General features: G+C 40.2%; 2 protein-coding genes across 10 annotated transcripts in view; one reads left to right on the top strand and one right to left on the bottom strand.

The window, feature by feature from the left end:
* Positions 1 to 14,050, bottom strand: part of ralgapa1 (Ral GTPase activating protein catalytic subunit alpha 1) — a 319,967-nt gene extending 305,917 nt beyond the window's left edge. For all 9 annotated transcript variants that reach the window (XM_060829079.1, XM_060829081.1, XM_060829087.1 and 6 more), the window contains exon 1: positions 13,569 to 14,050. In XM_060829079.1, the coding sequence (XP_060685062.1) occupies positions 13,569 to 13,674 (106 nt within the window). In that variant the 5' untranslated portion in view covers positions 13,675 to 14,050. The remainder of the gene's footprint in view (positions 1 to 13,568) is intronic.
* A 293-nt stretch (positions 14,051 to 14,343) lies between these two features.
* Positions 14,344 to 21,700, top strand: part of brms1la (BRMS1 like transcriptional repressor a) — a 33,547-nt gene continuing 26,190 nt past the window's right edge. The window contains exons 1-2 of the mRNA XM_060828400.1: positions 14,344 to 14,624; positions 17,696 to 17,786. Coding sequence (XP_060684383.1) covers positions 14,489 to 14,624; positions 17,696 to 17,786 — 227 coding nt within the window. The 5' untranslated portion in view covers positions 14,344 to 14,488. The remainder of the gene's footprint in view (positions 14,625 to 17,695; positions 17,787 to 21,700) is intronic.

Genomic DNA, 21,700 nt, shown 5'->3' with positions numbered 1-21,700 from the left:
TTTAAAAGCGATATATGAAGCAAAGAGGTTGTTGGGCATAATCATAGTTAGGAGATCAAAGCTAAGAACTAAATATGCAGGGGTACACAACTTTTCAAAAGGACAGGAGAAAGGAGAAGGTGGTGAGGTAGCTTTCTTAGTATGGAATGGAATGAATGCAATACCAAGAAACTACCTTGGATCACCCATATGGATTCTACAAGAGAAAGACGTTAAAGGTGAGTAGGTCATACCTCCCTTTCAGTAGCTATACTGTGGGATAGAGAATAAATCAAGAGATATTGAGGGCATGTAAAAAAACACAATACATTAACTATGGGTGACTGTAATCTTCATGTAGAATAGAAAAATCAAATTAGCAGAGGAAGGACTCAAGGTGTGTATGCCAGAGTTTCCTAGAATCCAACTACGGACAAGCTATTTTAGATGTGGAAATGTGTAGTGAGGCAGGTTTAGTCAATGATCTCAGAATAAAAGATCCTATATTAAACAGTGAGTGGTACAATGTAGCATTCAGCTTTTAAGTGAGGAAGGTATGTTAAAAACTGTGCTAAACTTAAATAAGGGAAGCTACATTGGTATGAGGGCTAAATTGGCTGCAGTGGACAGGGAAAGGAATTTAACAGAAAAGGTGGTTGATTAAACAATGGCAGATGTTTATGATTCAAAACAAAAATTTCTTCCTGTGAGCAAGAAGATTCTCTGAAGAGGATAAGCCAACCACAGTTAACAAAGAAAGTTAAGGATAGCATCAAATTGAAAATGAAACAGATGTTACAAGGATTAGTGATAAACCAAAAATTTCAGAATGTCCTAAAAGTTAACAAAAGTTGACCAAGGAAATAAGAGGGAGAAATTAAATTACAATGGTAAGCTTGCAAGTAAATATGAAAACAGATAATAAGACAGTCTTCAAATATAGGAAAAGGAAGAGAGGCACCAAAGCGAACACAGGCCACTTAAGGAATTAGTTGTGAAAATCATAACAGGAAGCCATGAAGTGGGACAGGAGTCAAGTAAATTCTTTTCGTCACAGAGATGTACAGCACAGAAACAGACCCTTTGGTCCAACCCATCTATGCCGGCACCTGGCCCATATCCCTCCAAACCATTCCTATTCATATACCCATCCAAATGCTTTTTAAATGCTGCAATTGTACCAGCCTCCACCACTTCCTCTGGCAGCTCATCCCTTACACGTACCACCCTGTGTGTGAAACAGTTGCCCCTGAGGTCTCTTTTGTATCTTTCCCCTCTCGTTCTGGACTCCCCGACCCCAAGGAATATACTTTGTCTATTTGTCCTATCCATGCCCCTCATAATTTTGTAAACCTCTATAAAGTCACTCCTCAGCCTTCGACGCTCCAGGGAAAACAGCCCCTACCTGTTCAGCCTCTCCCTGTAGCTCAAATCCTCCAACCCCGGCAACATCTTTGTAAATCTTTTCTGAAACCTTTCAAGTTTCACAACATCTTTCCGAATAGGAAGGAGACCAGAATTGCACACAATATTCCAAGAGTGGTCTAACCAATGTCCTGTACAGCTGCAACATGACCTCCCAACTCCTGTACTCAATACTCTGACCAATAAAGGAAAGCATACCAATTGCCTTCTTCACTATCCTATCTACCTGCAAATCCACTTTCAAGGAACTATGAACCTGCACTCCAAGGTCTCTTTGTTCAGCAACACTCCCTAGGACCTTACTATTAAGTGTATAAGTCCTATAAGATTTGCTTTCCCAAAATGCAGCACCTCACATTTATCTGAATTAAACTCGATCTGCCACTTTTCAGCCCATTGGCCCATCTGGTCCAGATCATGTTGTAATCTGAGGTAACCCTCTTTGCTGTCCACTACACCTTTAATTTTGGTGTCATCTGCAAACTTATTAACTGTACCTCCTTTGCTCGCATCCAAATCATTTATGTAAATGACAAAAAGTAGCGGACCCAGTCTTCATGGTAACGGACACTAACAGCATTCTGGAAATGTTAAATTAAGGCCAAACACTGTGGAGGAAATAAACACCTGTATTATCACCAGGGAAAGACTACAAGGGAAACTAATGGGCTAAAGTCAAAATATCCCTGGACCTGCTGAGTTGAATCCTAGGATACTAAAGGAAGTAGCTACGGAGATAGTGGATGCACTGCTAGCAATATTCTAGAAGGTAAGGATGCTTGGAAACGTCCAAGGCAAAAGCCTTATTCAAGAAAGAAAAGAGACAAAACAAAAGATATATAGGTCAGTTAGCTTAAGGTGTTTTCTCAATGACACATGAGAGCACGATATAAAGGATTCAATATTAGACATTTAGAAATGCATAATCAAGCAGAATCAGCATGGTTTCATAAAAGGGAAAGCATGTCTGAAAAAGTTACTAGAATTAGTTATGATGAAGTAACAAACAGAATAGTTAAAGAGGAGCTAGAAAGTGTCATACATATGGATTTATGTTATATAAAAGGCAGGAGATAAGTACTCCGTATAAGGCTACTTAATGAAATGACAGCCCGTGATGTTGAATGTAGCATATTAACATGGAGAGAAGATAGGCTAACTAATCAAAGGCACAGATTTGGGATAAAGTAAGTATTTTCAGAATAGCAATCTGTAATTAGTGGAGTGCCAAAGAGATGACTATTAAAGGTACAATTATTGACAACATACATTAATTACTTTGATGAAGAAATTGAACGTACTGTCATCAAGTTTGCAGATTATGTGGGAAGGCAAGTGGTGAAGATTACACAAAGAGTCTGCCGAACGATGTAGACAGGTGTGTGGGCAAAATCTTGGCAGGAAGAATAGAGGAGCAGATTATTTTATTTTGTTGAGAAACATTGCAGAAAGCTTCAGCACAGAGAGATTTTGGAGTCCTTGTGCATGTATCACGAAAAGCTGGCATTCAAGTTCAATTGACACTAGGAAAGGCAAATATCATGATAACCTTTATTTGAGGGGAATGAGGGTGGGTTTCTTTCAAAATTTTTACAAGGCAATAGTTAGATTACACCTACAATACTGTGAACAATTTTGGTCCCTTTACCTAAGGAGGTATTGGACACAGTCCAGTGAAGGCACACTAGATTGATCATAGACATGGAAAGATTTTCTTTTGAGGAGAGCTCAAGTAGTTTGGTGCTTCTATTTATTGGAATTTAGAAGAACAAGAGACTACTTTATTGAACCATACCAAATTCTTAAGAGGCTTGACAGGGTAGATATGGAGAAGTTGAATTTCCCCTTGGAGTTTCTCCTCTAGAACCAGAATGCAAAATCTCAAGAGTGGGGGCACCAATTTAAAGACAGTAACAGGGAGGAATTCTTTTCAAGGTAGACTGATGTTTAGACAATCAAGAGGCATGAGGGAGAAAACGAAGGAAAACTGAGTTGACGATTATCAATCAGCATGATCCATTGAATGGCAAATGTGACGATGTATCAAATGACCGATGTTTGCACCTACATAAGGCTACTAGGGGCTCACTTCCAAAGGGCCAGGATATTAAACTTCTGTCAAACCCAAGTTGGAACACACTTGAGAATACTAAACAGTTCTGGTGTCCTTGTTTATAGCTAAAGAATGTAGGAAGCACTGGAGAAAGTGAAAACAAGATTTGGTCGAACAATACTGGAATTGAGAGATAATATTCAGAACTTTGAAGCTTTAAGACTTTGAACAATCTTGTTCTTCTTTCTAGAAAGAGAAAACTTAGACATGACATGACCAAAATCTAAGATTACAGTTGTAGAGAATTTTGTAGACCTATTCACTTGCAGGCTCAGAATCCAGAACGTGACAGCATAAACATGACACAATCATTAACAAACTCAATAGTAAACTCAAGAGAGAAGTCATTCCAGGGTATGGTTGGAATATATCTAATACAACAAGCAGTGATGCCAACTAGCATTAATGCATCTAAGGGAATATGAGATAATTACAAGAAGGTAACAGATGGAAGATTCTGACAAAATGATAGAACATAACAAATGTAACGTGAAGATCTTTGTTTGGAACATAAAGACTAGCACGGACTATGGTACAAACAATTCAAATCATACTGTCAATATTACATAATACTTCACAATCTGCTACTAGTTAGAGCGAGTATAGTTGAAAAAAGTTTTATTTGAAGATTTTTGTTTGGTACACATCAAGACAAAATTACAAGTATCCAAGAATACCAAATTTCAAAGTAAGTTATGATGTAGCTCTTACAATGAGAGCTATATCGACTTCAGCAAAGCACTCGACAAATCTTCCACATGGTATGCCGGTTAGTAAGGTTAGATCGCATGGGATCCAGGGGAGCTAGCTAATCAGACACAAAATTGACTTGAAGGTAGGAAGAAGAAGGTTATAATAGAGATTTGCATTATTGAAGTTTGAGACGATTTGTAGCTCAGATTGAGGTTCTGGATGTAGGTTTGCTCACTGAGCCGGAAGGTTCACTCCAGACATTTCATCACCCTGCTAGGCAACATCTTCAGTGGGCCTCCAGGCAAAGCACTGCTGCTGATTCCTGCTTTCTATTTATATGTTTGGGTTTCTTTGGATTGGTGAAGTCACTTCTGGTTCCTTTTCTCAGGGAGTGGTAGATGGGGTCTAACTCGATGTGTTTGTTGATAGCGTTCCGGTTGGAATGCCACGCTTCTAGGAATTCTCGTGCATGTCTCTGTCTGGCTTGTTTTAGGATGGATGCGCTTTTCTGCCTGTTTATCCACCAGAAAATGAGCCACCAGGATACATGAACATCAACTAGCCACAAAATGACATGACCCTCTCTCACTAGTATCCTTACATACAGATAAGGACAGACATCACTTCGACTGGGACAACACTATCAACAAACACATCGAGTGAGACCCCATCTATCACCTCCTGAGAAAAAGGACAGGAAATGATGTCACCACAGGAAATGACATCAACCCAAAAAACCCAAACATAGAAATAGAAAGCAGGAATCAGCAACAGTGCTTTGCCTGGAGGCCTGCTGAAGATGTTACCTAGTAGGGTGATGAAACATCTGGAAATGAACCTTCCAGCTCAGTGAGCAAACCTACATCCAAAGATTTGCATTTTGTACTGGAAGCCTATTACCAGCAGTGTGCCACAAGGATCAGTGCTGGGTCCAAACTTTGTCATTTATAGAAATGACTTGGATGTGAATATAGATGCCATGGTTCATAAGTTTTCAGATGACGCCAAAATAGGTGCAGTGGACAGTGAAGATGATTACCTCATTGGACCTTGATCAGATGGGCCAATGGGCCGAGGAGTGGCTGATGATGGAGTATAATTTAAATAAATGTGAGGTGCAGCATTTTGGTAAGGCAAAACATGACAGGGTTTTTACAGTTAGCTGTATGGTCTTGGGGACTATTGCCGAACAAAGAGACCTCAGGGTGCAAGTGCATAATTCCTTGAAATGGAGTTGCAGGTAGACAGGATGGTGAAGATGGCACGCTTGCCTTCATTTGCCAAAACACTGAGTATAGGAGTTGGGTCATGTGGCAGTACAGGACAATCGTGAGGCTACTGTTAGAATACTGCATATGATTCACGTCGCCTTTCTATAGGAAGGATGTTGTGAAACTTGAGAGGGTGCAGAAAAGATTTACAAGGTTGTTACTATGACTGGAGTTATAGGGAGAGGCTGAATTAGCTGGGGCTTTTTTCTCTGGAGTGTCAGAGGCTGAGGGAGTAACTTCATAGAGGTTTATAAAATTATGAGGGGCATGGATAGGGTGAACAGCCAGGGTCTTTTTCCTAAGGTGGATTAGTCCAAAATTAGGGGGAATAAGTTTAATGTATGAGGGGAAAGATTTAAAAAGGACCCAAGGAGTAACTTTCTTACACAGAGGGTGCTGAGAGATGACGTGGTAGAGATGGATACAACATATGAAAGACATTGGGAAGGGCATATGAAAAGGAAGGGTTTATAAGAATATGGGTCAAATGCTGGCAAACAGGACTAGGTCAGACTGGGATGTCCGGTTGCTGCAGAGGAGTTGGACCGAAGGGTCTGTTTCCATGCTGTATGACTATGAACAGACTACAATAATCAAATATTAAGTTTGAGTTAGAGGAGCGATCCATTGCTGAAAACTGAATCCAGCCATGAACAGAATTTTAAAACAAGTTTTCTGTTTAACAGATTTTAATATTCCACCACTTTCAAAAGGCTTTCGGTGATTCTGAATTTCTAGATTAGTCATTAAATTGATGTGTAAACCAGCAGCAGTGGTACAAATACACATCCTTCAATTACAATACATAAAGATAATATTTTACAAATTATTAAATGCACTTACAACTCAAACATTTGATTCGGCTTAGCAAGTCCATGGTTTTGCATTCCATTGTCCTCCAACCCTTTTTCATCTAATTCATTAAGCAAATCCTTCCAGTCCTATCTATCTTATGTGCTTACCTAACTTTCTTTTGAATGCATCTACACTTATTGAGGTAACACAGCCCATATTCTAACTATTTTCTGGGTAAAGAAGTTCCATCTTAAATCCCTGTAATTAAGTACCTTAATTTACAATGTAAAGTTTTGGTCTTGCCAACGGGCAAAGTTAGTGGCTAGGTGGTGGATAGTGACAAATTCATCAGCCTACTAATCCAGAGCCCTGGGCTAATGTTCAGAGGACCACAGATTCAAATCCCACCGTAGCAAGTGGTGGAATTTGAATTTTATAAAATTCTGCAATCAAAGTTCGTCTAATGGACACCATGTAACTACTACCAGTTGGTATAATAAATAATGTTCTTTGGGGGAAAGGAATCTGGCAGATCTTTATTCGCAGCATGTAGTTGACTCTTAATTGCTCCTGAAAGCCACTCAGTGAAGGGATGAGGGATGATCCCACTAACTAATTGAGAAAAGATAAACAGATAGACAGTGAACAGGTACGAGCCAGTGTAATAAAGTTAGCCAACATAAAAATCAATCAATTCATTCAATGAAACAGAAGCATTTCTGCCAATCGGGCACATGATCAAACCAAGGATGGGCCTACTCTTGGTTTGAGGTGCCTGAGTTCAATTCCATCTGCTCCAGAAGTGTAAAATAACACCTCTGAAAAGCTTGATAAGAAAAATGGGTCAAATCAAGGATGCAAGAGTAAACTAAAATATCAAAATTAATTTTTAAATGATGGTACACAGAATCAGAGTGTAGTAAAAAGGAGAATTAAAGAAGTGATTACACTCAAAGCGTCTTTCATAATCTGTGAAATTAAGAATTCAATTTCCATACAAATGCAAGAATTCCACACGTTCATTCAAACATTTATCCAGTAAAGTTCTGTAGAATCTTTTGATCTTATTCCAAAATATTAAGCTTCTTTTCACTTAAGAATATTATTAGCTCAAACTCACATAAACACGATGGTCCAGATGCATCATTTTTCACCTGTTCCATTCCATTGTTAATTGACCATCAAGGATGTCTTTCGGAATTATCAAAACCGAAAGCTAAGGATTACAGAAAGAAGCAAGCATTGGGGACAGGACGTAGGCGAACATCAATTATATCAAAATTATGGTAAGATTAGATGCAGGAAGTATGGTCATTTTCGGGCAATCACCAAGAAAAAAAACCCAATTATCCAAAAGTTTAAATTAAAGTTACAGTTTCTGTAAGTTATATGCAAAGAAGATTGGTAAACAACAGCTAACATTTAGTGCCTTTAACCTAGTGAAATGTTTCAATGTGCCTCAAGAATGTAATTACTGGGAAAAAAAAATGCACCAAGTCAAAGCTGGAGGAATTAGAACAGATGACAAAAGAATTTCAGAATTTAAGGCTTAGGCTGGGTTCGAGAGTTTCAGTTATGGAGAGAAGTTTTTCCTATGGGCAGAGAAGATACAAAGGCAACATGCTTGAGATGTATAAAATTATGAAGTGCATTGACAGGGAAGACAGGAATAAAACTTTTCTAATTGATGGAATGATCAATGACTAGGGAGCACAGATTAAAGGTAAGGGGCTGGCAGTTTAGAGGAGCTGAAGGAAAAACGTTGCCATCCAGAAGGTGGTGGGAATCTGGAACACATTACCTAGAAGGGTGATAGAAGCAAAAACCATTAAATCATTTAAATTGTATTTAGATGTGCACTTGCAACATCAAGGCATATAAGGATATGAGCCAAGGTACTAGAAAACTGGACTAGAATAATTCAGCAATTATTTTTAACCAGTGTGAACGAAATGTACTAGAGAGCCATTTTCCAGGCTGCAGATGTCTATGAGTCTGAACAGTAAAGGCATGGCCACCAAGGCAAGAAGTCAGCACTGCAGGTTTGTGGGCCTAAGAAAAGTTAGAAAGAGAGAGGGACAAGATTTGAGTTACTGAGCAATGAGCAAACATTTTTCTGACTGTAGAAAATTATGTCGTGGGGAACACCAGATTAGGACCATAACCTCTCTTGTTTTATATAAAAGACCTGAATTTGGTTGCTGGTGACAAAACTTGGTAAAATGGTAAATTGTGAGCAGGATAGGCACTGAATATAAACAGTTGGATTGAATAGTGTAAGAAATATGTATTTTTATTTTTGTACATTGTAAAATTTTGAACTAAAAAAGAAAGAATTGTTTTCAAAAACAGTGCTTTGAATGGTGGTTTCATATTTTGAAAAGCAAATAACCCAACACCCATGTATAACATCAAACCAATTGAAGTGGTAGTATAAGCCAGGAGCTGAGGAGTTGTGTACAGACTCAGTTGGGTGGCAACTGAAATTGATTGATCTATTAACTCGTAATGAGAAGTCTACTGCCTCCCAGTAGCAGCAAGATTGCTTGTCAGGTAACTGAATAGTTTGGAACTGGGAAGAAGTAACAGAGACGGGATTTGATCCTCACTAGTTGAGAAGCTGTCTCTGTTCTCTGCAGTCAAAACTCATTTCAAACCTGAAGAAAACCAATTCAACTTTCTTTCTACAGTTACTGTAAGCTGTGACTTTTAATTAATATCAGTGCCTCTTGCAAACCAGTAGAAGCATTCTGAAAAAGAGAATGCTAGAAAGAAATGTTCAGATAAGCAAGTACCAGCTCAACAAAATGCTGTACAAAGAGGTCTCCAGTTCTTTCCTCTGTCTATCTGTAAGGAAGAGTTCAGGGAGCAGTTTTAATTTATAGTATTATTCGCTGATGATTTATCTGCAGTTCGAGTCAAATTACTTGTAATAAATACTAATTCTTGCTAACTACAGAGACCTTGTTCAAAAATTGGGAAATATTAAAGATTTTAAAATAAGTACACAATGTTTGAGACAACTCTAGGGAATAGTGGCCCCGATGAATTAAGACAACAGACAGACATAATTTATTGCAGAAATTTGTGATGTGCCACACTTTGGAAGAAACAACATAAACTGACAAGATAATCTAAAAAGTATTGTATTGTTGAGGGACTGGAGAGCCCATGGAAATAAATATTCACAAATTCATGAAAGCTTGAAATCTACATGTGCAGAGCAAATTGACAACGCGGTTAAAGCGTATTGGAAAAATGGCTTTATAAATAGGGATATTAAATTAGTTAGGTACCACACATTAGGAAAGCTGTGGAAAGGGTTTGTCAGTAGGACCAATCATGGTTACATGAACAGAAAAGTTGGGATTGTTCTGCTTGGAGCAGAGAAGGTCAAGGAAGACTGAGGACGTATTCAAAATTTGGAAGGGTTTTAGTGGAGATAACAGGAAAAATTACTTTCTTTGCCAAATTCAATTGAGAGTTACAGTTTTAAAATTGACAAGAGAGAAGTGAGGGAAAAAAATACTTCACACATGCTGTTAAAATTTGGAATAAACCACCGAAAGGATGGTGGACTCAGGTACCGTTAACAATATCTATTTCAGAGAGTAACACAATAGGCTGAAATGTTCTTTTTTGTGCTGCAAGATTTTATTTACTGAACTGCAATTTTATCACAATGACATTTTCACTGAAATTAAAATTAAGCTTTCTATTGAAATCCTCAAAACATAATGAATATTGCCAATAGCAATGAAGAAAAATAACTTGCATTAATATAGCATCTCTCATCTACAGATCTCCCAGCTAATGAAGTATGTTTGAAACATAATGAATATTGTTACATAGTAAGTACAGTGGTTTTGCACAGATTCACGTAAAATGATAAGTGATCTATCTTACTGGATCTAGCCAAAGGATAAACATACAAGGGAGTTTTCCCTTGTGATTCTTTGAAACAATGTCTTGGGATCTTTTATATCCACTTTAGAAGACAGATTGGACTTGATTTTAATATCTTCTCCAAACAACTGAACCACAGCTGGTGTAGCACACCCTTAACACTAGACAGACTAATTCAACCTGAAACCACAACTGCTTCACTTGAAGATGAACATGAGCCAAGGCTGTTGTATTTTGCTTTGTAAGTGGCAATCTATTCCAAAGGTTTTAATGAAAATAACTATCACTGCTCCTACATTCAACTATGTAATGAATATAATTCGGTTTTTGCAACCAGTTCTACCAAAGAGTCACAGAAAAATGGACTCAAAATATTAACTCAGCTTTCTTTCCACAGGTACTTCCAGACCTGCTGAGCTTCTCCAGCAATTTGTTTTTGTTTCAGATCTTCAACATTCATAGCTGTTTTATTTTAGATTTTTATGAAATATTTACAAGGATGTTGCCAAGACTTGAAGGTTTGAGTTATAAGGAGAGGATGAAGATACTGGGGCTTTTTCCATGGAATGTTGGAGGTTGAGGGGTAACCTTATAGAGGTTTATAAAATCATGAGCGGCTTCGATAAGATGAATATCCAAGATCTTTTTCCTAAAGTAGAGAAGTCCAAAACTAGACAGCATGGGTTTAAGGTGAATGGTGTGGAGAGAATTAAAAGGGATTTCAGAGGCAACTTTTTCACAGAGGGTGGTGCATATATGGAACCAGTTGCCAGAGGAAGTGGGAGAGGTGGGTACAATTATAACAGTTAAAAGACATTTGGACTGGTACATGAATAGGAACGGTTGAGAGGATATGGGCCAAACACAGGCAAATGGGACCAGTTTAGATTAGGAAATCTGATCAGCATTGATGAGTCTGTTTTCATGCTATATGACTCTAGCTGTAGTTCCAGTCCTCCAGTACTTGATGTACATTTCCCAGTTGGAAATTTAATATCTATGTTTAAGAGAAAATACTGGACTGGAATTAAAATTATCAAGTGTTTGAAAGTTCATCAAAACCTCTAACCCTATTTTGCTAGTATCTGGTCAGGTCCTGATTTGAATTTATATCTTACTTTTAACATTGTCATGGACTATGATGATAATATTGGACACATCAGATCCCAGTAAGAAACCTACCTTGATAAATCAAGTTTTATTTTTGCAAAATTTGTTACCACTGTGACAAGTCATCAAATGTAGTCATAAAGAGTTCACATGTATTTTCCACAAAAGAACACAAATTGATGACTGAAATCAACTGTATGTAATGACAATTTTTGCAAAACTTCACAGAGAGCAAAAAGATTTAACCTGTTCCTTCTTCACAGACACTTGATCAGTAAGTATTGCTCCTATCTGCAGCCTTCAATTTTTTTTATTACTTAACTGCCTCTTTGCAGCCTTTGACTGCTGTGAAACAGCTTAAGACTTCTTTCCAATCTGATGGCCTAGAGATTTCTAACTCTCTAGAACCTAGAGACTTCTGCAAAACTAAAACTACCTTCCCTGGTATAAATTAACCCCATCTCAACTCAAAATGTTTCTATCATCTGTTTCTGCAGTCATAAAATTCAACTTAATAAACATTCAGCAAGTAATTCCCCAGGTGTTACCCTGAGTCATTGGGCTTAAGTCACATGCCTCCTGGAAAAGGCTGTTTTGACAGCATTGTTGTTAAAAATTACTTTCAGACCTGTTAACCCTTTTACAGACATAAACCAAAAACCCACTTTCCGATTCAATTTTCCAAAATATGTTATAAACCTTTACAACATCATGAGAAAACAATATAGCATTGCTAATGCACCTCAACTTAAATAAATTTCAGCACAAGGCTGAACAGAATTAAAAAGTATGTCTGTAAGTAAAAAAAAGCTTGAAAGCACTAAACAGAAGCACAGGAGAGCACAGTGATCAGTCTGCTACCTCACAGGGCCAGGGACCTGGGTTGATTCTAGCTTTGTGCGACTGGGGTGACCTTATAGAAGTTAATAAAATCATGAGCAACATGGATGGGGTGAATAGTCAATGTCTTTTCCCCAGGATAGGGGAGTCCAAAACTAGAGAGTGTAGATTTAAAGTGAGAGGGAAATGATTTAAAAAGGGACCTATGGGCAACTTTTTCATGCAGAGGGTGGTCTGTTGATGGAATGAACTGCCAGAGGAAGTGATGGTAGCTGGTACAATTGCAACATTTAAAAGGCATCGGGATGGGTCTTTGAATAGGAAGGGTTTAAGAGGGATAAAGGCCAAATGCTAGCAAATGGGACTAAATTAATTTAGGATACCTGGTCAGCATGGATGAGTTGGTCTGAAGAGTGTTTCCATGCTGCACATCTTTATGACTACCTGCGTGGAGTTTGTTCTCCGTTTCTTTGTGGGTTTCCACCAGGTGCATTGGTTTCCTCCCATAGTCCAAAGATGTGCAGGTTAGGTGGCTTGGCTATGCTAAATTGCCCTGTCGTGTACAGGAATGTGCAAGCTAGATGAATGAGCCATGGTAGGGTGGGGGGTGGGTGTTGGGTGTGGGGGGGGATGCTCTTTGGAGGATAGATGCAGCGTCAGTGGGCCGAATGACCTCTTTCTGCACTGTCGGGACTCTGAACGAATCATGAGCATCCTGGTTCTTCATACCATGTATTTTCAGTTGCTCAATTTTATAACAGCTTAATATATTTAATCTATTTATTTTGAAAGCAAAATACAATAGTTTAATAGAACATTAAATAAAAATAGTAAGCAATACTTAGAAATCTATGATGGGCTGGATTTCCGTTACATTTTCCTGGCTAAGCTTTTAACCTTGTATAAAGAAAACCACGCGAATCTCAGACTGCCTGATTGAAGATAGCACAAGCCCAATTGTTTCCTGTTTACGAGTTGATAATCCGTTTTGCGAACAACAATTTAATTTCAATAATGGTGCGGGGCGTGTTTATTTCCAGACGACTTTGAAATAGAATAGGATATTTACATGACTGACATTACTGATTGGGGCACAATAACCGAAATCAAACTCTCCAATGATGAACACAATACCCTTCGGCACTCCGTCAAAGAAAATAAAAATCAAATTCTCTAACGGGAAGATTTAAAAATCCATGAATATCAAAAAAGGAAGAAAACTTGCGATGTGTCTGCAACCCACATAACCCACACACCAGCCACAGCATTTCAGACAATATTAACCATTTCAACTTAGAAACAGACTTAACAACAATCAGTAAACAAAAACTGGATTAACCCCTATATAAGTGTATCCTGCCAATACTTCGCCTGTGGATAGGGTGACTGGAAATTGTCTTTAGAGTTGCAGCAATGAGCATCAGCGTGATACTGACCTATGACAACCCTCAGGTGCTTCAATCTGGTCAGAACATCCTTCTTCGGATCCAGGACTTTCTGTGTGGATTTTCTTACATCTCCGTGAGGCTTTTTAGAGAACATTCCGCTCCTTGGGTTAAGCACCGCTCCCTCCCCACCTTCGCAACGCGTATTCCTTTTTTTTTTCTTAAATGGGTCGCGGCCTAATAACAATCAAACTTGGCCAAGACGCCGACCCCATGAACGCAGCAACTGGGTGAACACAGCCCCGAGATCAACCGTCAGTCGCCAACATGGCGGCTCTCAGCAGGACAAACAATCGGCACGCTCAATCAAAACCAGAGCGCCTGCAACACCCTCCAACGACAAACCCTTCACGTTAGCGCTCATGCAGCGGCCTTGCAATCGAAATGCATTCCATGTCAAACCGCTCCTGCCAAAGCACCAACTATTTGATCTGAAAACGTTCCGTCATCCCAACACTTGTCTCCTGACAGTTCGACGATGTTTAGTCACGTCTGTTTGCCCGCAGCTACCGTAGGAACGATGGCTGTCGGGAATGGTAGTTTCAGCTGGTGAATAGTGAGCGGCCGATCAGGAGTCCTTGCACTACAACTCCCAGGGACCCATAGACATGTCCGACTGCCGGCAGGGATGGATTTGCGCGCTTCCATTCGATCCCCCTTCAGCCCCAGCCCTCTGCCTCGCTGATTGGCGCTCCTGCTGGTTACGGCACAAAGCGTCCCTCGTCCGGGCTTGCGAATGGCCAATGAAGCTGTCAGTCAGCTCAGGCAACTGCTCGCCCCCTTCCCGTACTCCCTATCCAGGTCGAAATGTGATGTTGGGGTGAAGTAAACCGTTCAGTGCCATTCATGTAAAACCGGCGTTTGAGATTTGAACTCCTTCCCCCCCCCCAAAAAAAAACAGCACGGTCAATATGCCGGTCCATTCTAGGGATAAGAAAGAGAATAATCACGAAGACATGGATGTTGACTTCCCCGAGAACGAAGGCAGCAGTTCAGATGATGAGGACACGGAGAGTTCCTCGGTCTCGGAAGATGGGGACAGCTCAGGTGGGTAAAGGCCGGAATTCCCCCGTTATGTCGAGATGGCAGGCCTCAAGCATCCTGCTCATATGCATTGCAGCCCATTTGTTGTGGTTGGCCTGTTTCGGGTTAATGCTTGCTTAAACATCGTGTCACGTTTATTAATAAATAAACATAATTAATTTCCCCTTCCCTAACTTGATCACCCATCTCGTATCTCTTCACTTGCCTGCGACCCCGCCCCCGGGCCGGACGCCCACACTCCCCCCCGGGCCTGGTCGACGCCCCCTCCCTCTCGAGCCTGGACAACTCCCCACTCCCCAGCCTCGACAACTCTCCTCTCACCCCTTCGGGCGTTTTTGACAAGGGATAGCTTTACAGCTGTACTGTGGGAGGATATTCCCGGAAATACATCCAGGGAAGTTATTTGGGTGGAACTGAAAAATAAGAAAGGGATGATCACCTTACTGAGATTGACTATTGGGGGGGTCTATAATACAGAGGGAAATTGAGAAACAAACTTGTAAGGAGATCTCAGTTATCTGTAAGAATAATAGGGTAGTTATGGTCGGGGATATTAACTTTCCAAACATAGACTAGGACTACCATAGTGTAAAGGGATTAGATGGAGAGGAATTTCATAAATGTGTACAAGAAAATTTTCTGATGCAGTATGTGGTTGTACCTACTAGAGAAGGTGCAAAACTTGACCTACACTTGGAAGATAAGGCAGGGCAGGTGACTGAGGTGTCAATGGGAGAGCACTTTGGAGCCAGTGACCATAATTCGATTAGTTTTAAAATAGTGATGGAAAAGAATAGAACAGATTTAAAAAGTTCAAGTTCTAAATTGGAGAAAGGCTAATTTTGATGGTATTAGGCAAGAACTTTCGAATGTTGATTGGGGCAGAGGTTCACAGGTAAAGGGGCGGCTAGAAAATGGGAAGCCTTCAGAAATGAGATAATGAGAATCCATAGAAAGTATATTCCTGTTCAGGTGAAAGGAAAGGCTAGGGGGTAGAGGGAGTGCTGGATGACTAAAGAAATTGAGATTAAGAAAAAAAAGGAAGCATATGTAAGGTATAGACAAGATAGATCGAGTGAATCCTTAGAATATAAAGGCAGTAGGAGTATACTTGAGAGGGAAATCCGAAGGACAAAAAGGGGAGATGAGATAGCCCTGGCAATTAGAAATAAGGAGAATCCAAAGGGTTTTTACAAATGCATTAAGGACAAAAGGGTAACTAGGGAGAGAATAAGGTGGCCTTTGTGTGGAGCTGCAGAAAATGGGGTAGATGCTAAATGAGTATTTTGCATCAGTATTTACTATGGAAAAGGATATGGAAGATATAGAATGTAGGGAAATAGATGGTGACATCTTGCACAATGTCCATATTACAAAAGAGGAAATGCTGGATGTCTTGAAACGCATAAAGGTGAATAAATCCCCCGGACCCGATCTGGTGTACCCTAGAACTCTGTGGGAAGCGAGAGAAGTGATTGCTGGGGCTCTTGCTGAGATATTTGTATCATCGATAGTCACAGGTGTGGTGCCAGAAGACTGGAGGTTGGCTAACATAGTGTCACTGTTTAAGAAGGGTGGTAAGGACAAGCCAAGAAACTATAGATCAGTGAGCCTGACCTCAGTGGTGGGCAAGTTGTTGGAAGGAATCCTGAGGGACAGGATGAACACGTATTTAGAAAGGCAAGGACTGAATAGGGATAGTGAACTTGGCTTTGTGCATGGGAAATCATGTCTCACAAACTTGATTGAGTTCTTTGAAGAAGTAACAAAGAAGATTGATGAGGGTAGAATACAGGGAGAACTAGCCAGTTTGATACAGAACTGGCTCAAAGGTAGAAGATTGAGGGTGGTGATGGAGGGTTGGTTTTCAGACTGGAGGCCTATGACCAGTGGAGTGCCACAAGGATCGGTGCTGGGTCCTCTATTTTTTTGTCATTTACACAAATGATTTGGATGCAAGCATAAGAGTTTGCAGATGACACCAAAATTGGAGGTGTAGCGAAGAAGGTTACCTCAGATTACAACAGGATCTTGACCAGATGGGCTAATGGGCTGAGAAGCGGCAGATGGAGTTTAATTCAGATAAATGTGAGGTGCTGCATTTTGGGAAAGCAAATCTTAGCAGGACTTATACACTTAATGGTAAGATCCTAAGGAGTGATGCTGAACAAAGAGACCTTTGGGTGGAGGTTCATAGCTCCTTGAAAGTGGAGTTGCAGGTAGATAGGATAATGAAGAAGGCGTTTGGTATGCTTTCCTTTATCTGTCAGAGTATTGAGTACAGGAGTTGGGAGGTCATGTTGCAGCTATATAGGACATTGGTTAGGCCCCTGTTGGAATATTGTGTACAATTCTGGTCTCCTTCTTATCTGGATGATGTTGTGAAACTTGAAAGGTTTCAGAATGAATTTACAAGGTTGTTGCCAGGGTTGGAGGATTTGCTACAGGGAGAGGCTGAACAGGCTGGGGCTGTTTTCCCTAGAGTGTCGGAGGCTGAGGGGTGACCTTATAGAGGTTTACAAAATCATGAGGGGCATGGATAGGATAAATGGGCAAAGTCTTTTCCCTGGGGTCAGGGAGTCCAGAACTAGATGGCATAGGTTTGGGTGAGAGGGGAAAGATATAAAAGAGACCTAAGGGGCAACTTTTTCATGCAGAGGGTGGTACATGTATGGAATGAGCTGCCAGAGGAAGTGGTGGAGGCTGGTACAATTGCAACATTTAAGAGGGTTTTGGATGGACTAGGAAGGGTTTGGAGAGATAGGGGCTGGATGCTGGCTGATGGGACTAGATTGGGATATCTGGTCGGCATGGACAGGTTGCACATCTCCATGACTCTATAACTCCCCTCTCTCCACTCCCCTGGCCTGGACAACACCCCTCTCTCCCCCCCCCACCCCCCCCCCCCCCCCCCCCCCTCCCCCCGGCCTGGACAACTTGCCTCTCTCCCCACATCCCGAGAGCATAAACTAATTTGATTCTTGGTACAAGAAACCAAAAGTTAGTAGTTAACCTGTTGACTAGCCAATCTTCCTCTTGTCTGTTACTGAGACAATCATAATGATTTCTTGCAGAAATGGATGATGAAGACTGTGAAAGGAGGAGAACAGAGTGTTTAGATGAGATGTCCAATTTGGAGAAACAGTTTACAGATCTAAAAGAACAGTAAGTCTTAGTATAGTTTTCTATTTGGTGATACCTTATTTGCAGCATTGCAAACTTCAGATTGATTTTGATTTTGTGCTATACTGTTAGAAAACTCAGTTATTTTGAACGTTTAGATTCTTTGGATGTACTTTTGTAGTCATAGAATTGAGGAGAAAGTGAGGTTTGCAGATACTGGAGATCAGAGCTGAAAATGTGTTGCTGGAAAAGCGCAGCAGGTCAGGCAGCATCCAAGGAACAGGAAATTTGACGTTTCGGGCACCCGAAACGTCGAATTTCCTGTTCCTTGGATGCTGCCTGACCTGCTGTGCTTTTCCAGCAACACATTTTCAGCTCTAGTCATAGAATTGTACAGCATGGAAACAAACCCTTCAGTCCAACTCATCCATGCAGATCAAATATCCCAAACTGACATCGTCTCAGTTGCTAGCATTTGGCCCATATCCATCTAAATCCTTTCGTCATGTACCTATCCAGATGCCTTTTAAATGTTGTAATTGTGCCAGCCTCCTCCACTCCTGTGGCAGCTCATTGCATACATGCACCATCCTCTGCATGAAAAACTTGTCCCTCAGGTCCCTTTAATATCTTTCCTCCTTCACCTTAAACCTATGCCCTCTAGTTTTGGACTCCCCTATCCTGGGTAAAAGACCTTGGCTATTCACCCTATTCATGCCCCTCATGCCTTATAAATCTCTATAAGGTCACCTCTCAGCCTCTGACGTTCCTGGGAAAATAGCCCCAGTCTATTTAGCCTCACCCTGTAGATCAAACCCTTCAACCTCCTTGCAAATCTTTTCAATCCTAATCTTTTAAAGAAAGAAGCCATGAAAATAACCCCCTTCTACTTGTTGTTTTACCATTAACTTGCATTCCCCAAAATAATCAATAAGAATGGTACCTTGTTATAAAGGGTGCATTTGTGAGCAAAATTTGTCCCCTCCGTGGGATACGATATGTATTCAAGTTGTGACTGAAGGGTGTGAAGTCTCAACCTTTAGAAACCCCATGTCAGTGAGATATAATGTGAGTGTCAAAAGTAGGATACTGCATGTGCATGTTGGAAATCTGAAATAAAAACAGAAAACGCTGAAAATACATAACATGTTACAAGACCATCTTGGGAGACTGAGTTAATGCTTCAAGCCTTTCTCACCGAAGAACTTTAAAGAGATTGCATTTAACGTGTGTTGCTAGGTTAAATATTTTATGAATGTTTCATATCAAAATTTGACAGGAAAATAAATAAGTTAGTAACTTGCCAACATGCTTAGTTGAAGTCTGCTTCATTGCCACAGTTGAAAGTCAGCTGTGATATTAAATTGCTAAAATAAATTCTGACCTATTGTAACATGGAAGTATCTAAATGTGCATCTGTTGTCTTAAACCTTTTTAACTGCTACACAGATAAAATGACTATGACATTTTACCACAATTTAACATACAGAAGTTATGATGGTGATGCGTTGTAGTAGTGGATATATTTAGTATACTCCGCGATGCCAAGTTTGGGATTTTAGACCCTGTTTTAAGTTGCATCATTTAGTTTTATTTTGCTGTAACGTTCTTAATGTAATGATGCCAGAATAACGCTGGTCCTTCTGCTTTATGTCATTTGGTGCCCAGACCTGTGCAGCATTGTGTGACTCAATTAGCTCCATTTGATGCAAGGAGAGGCAACTTTTCACATTCCAAGCAACAGCAATATTCTTAAATCTGAGCAGTTGTTTGTTTGCTGTTGTAAACAGTTTTCACACAGTATCCACTAGTGGGCCTACGTTTGTTTTTCATAGCATCATAAAATCCCTACAGTGTGGGAAGAGACCGTTTGGTCCATCAAGACTGCACCAACCCACTAAAGAGCATCCCACTCACACCCACCCTATCTCTGTTACCCAATATTTACCATGACTAAACCACTTAGTTTGCTTATCCTTGGATGTTAATGGATAATTTAGCATGGCCGATCCACCTAACCTGCACATCTTTGGACTATGGGAGGAAACTTGAGCACCTGGTACTAACCCACGCTGACACAGAGAGGGTGTGCAAACTCCATACAGTCACCCAAGACTGGAATCGAACCCAGGTCCCAGGCGCAGTGAAGCAGCCAAGTGCCGAGCATGAGGGAAGTAGAAAAAGTGAATACGTTTCTATGTTTTTAAGATTGCAACTTGGTATGTATGATATTTAAATTTACAGGGCATAATGTTTCCTTTCTGGGAAAGGCCTTGCGAAATCTTAGTATTGCTGTTTCATTTTCTTGTCATGGGAAAACCTGATTATCTTTACATTGCATTTCTGAAAGTGCAATTTTACTTAAGGCTAAGTGTGGAATTATTGTTCCTAACTGAGCAAACAAAAATCTATCCTGTGTAGTCCTCTGTGGTGGATAACATGACCACATCTGCTCGAATTCTTTCTCTAGCTATTGACTGCAGTCTTCTCTTTGGCAACTGCCTCAGACTAAACCTGATTTGTTCTCAATTTTGGTGCCTTATGTGATCTTGATTTGCACTTCATATCCATTGTATCACAGATTTTATAAAGCTGAGAGGAGTGCAGAAAGCAAAGTAAACATGAAGTTAAAAAAAGCAATTAGGTAAATGGAGGGTATGCAAAGAAACATTGGCTGAGGAAAATTCAATAAAAGCCAAAAGTATTTTGTCATCCTCTTTCTCTTATTGTACTGATAAAGGTAAAGGTTGGGTCTGTTAGGTACATGCATGGTAATTCTTAAATGGATGCAGAGGATGTGGGACAGGATTCTTAATGAGTATTTTGATTCTGGCTTCACAGTGGAGAGGGATGATGTAGATATTTTAGTTGAAGAGGAGTGTGAATGATTAGATAAAATAAGCATATTTGAAATGTGCAGGCATGAGAAAAGATTGAATAGGCTAGCTATTTTTTTCTTTAGAAGGAGGAGACTGAGGGGGTTGAATAGAGTGGACAGTATTTAAAGCTAGTGCTTCTAGCAGAAAATAGCTGCGAGGAGATACAGATTAAAGGTGATGGCTAGACACAAGGAAAACTTTTTCGTCCAGAAGGTGTCTGGAATTTGCTGTCCAGTTTGGTGGTTGGGGCAGAAATCTCAACTTCGGAAAGATATATCTGAATCTGCATCCAAGATGTGGTAACCTGGAATGCTGCAGACCAAGTGCTGTATTAAAATGACCAACTAGTCTATTCAGCCAGCACAGACATGATGGGCTGAATGGCCTTTCATTGTGGTGTAACATTTCTCTCGTTATCTTCTTACCTGCTTCTGGGATCCTCACTCATGCCTGGGTTTGTAGACATCCTTGTTCTGATTATATGACCTCTATAATCTACCATGAGTAAGGATGTGGTTATTCAAAATCGTGTATTTGCATCAGATCCCATTCACTTATTGCCACTCTACTTGTTCAGCTATATTAGCTTCCAGTCAAACAAGGATATTTTTGCATGAGAAACTTTCTCTGGTTCTTGCAGGTTTTCTTTTAGTGCATGGCAAGTTCTTAATGCTTTCTCATATTTACATTCTGCCACTGTTACAGTTGCTTTTAAATCTCCCAATCCTCAAACATTAGAGAACCATCTGTTTGGAAATTTGGCAGTTACCCTTTGCTTCCAAAGTTCTCCTTGGCTTCCTCGCTTGCTTCACGTGTTTCTTAGCAGGTTGTGTGAAGGTTTTCATGCTTTTTCAGGCTTCTGACATGAAATTCATGACAGATCCTTATTCATATCTGGCCATCTCTATCTATGAGTCTCTACTCTTACTTTGAGTTCTTATTAAGAATTAGAATTAGAATCCCAACAGTGCAGAAACAGGCCCTTCGGCCCAACAGGTCCAAACCGACCTCAGAAGAGTAACCCATCCAGACCAATTGTTCTGATTGATATACCTAACCTACAAATCCCTAAACACG

The sequence above is a fragment of the Hemiscyllium ocellatum genome, chromosome 8 (assembly GCF_020745735.1).
Source record: "Hemiscyllium ocellatum isolate sHemOce1 chromosome 8, sHemOce1.pat.X.cur, whole genome shotgun sequence".
Classification (NCBI taxonomy): Eukaryota; Metazoa; Chordata; class Chondrichthyes; order Orectolobiformes; family Hemiscylliidae; genus Hemiscyllium; species Hemiscyllium ocellatum.
This window is presented reverse-complemented; position numbering and strand designations above follow the sequence as displayed.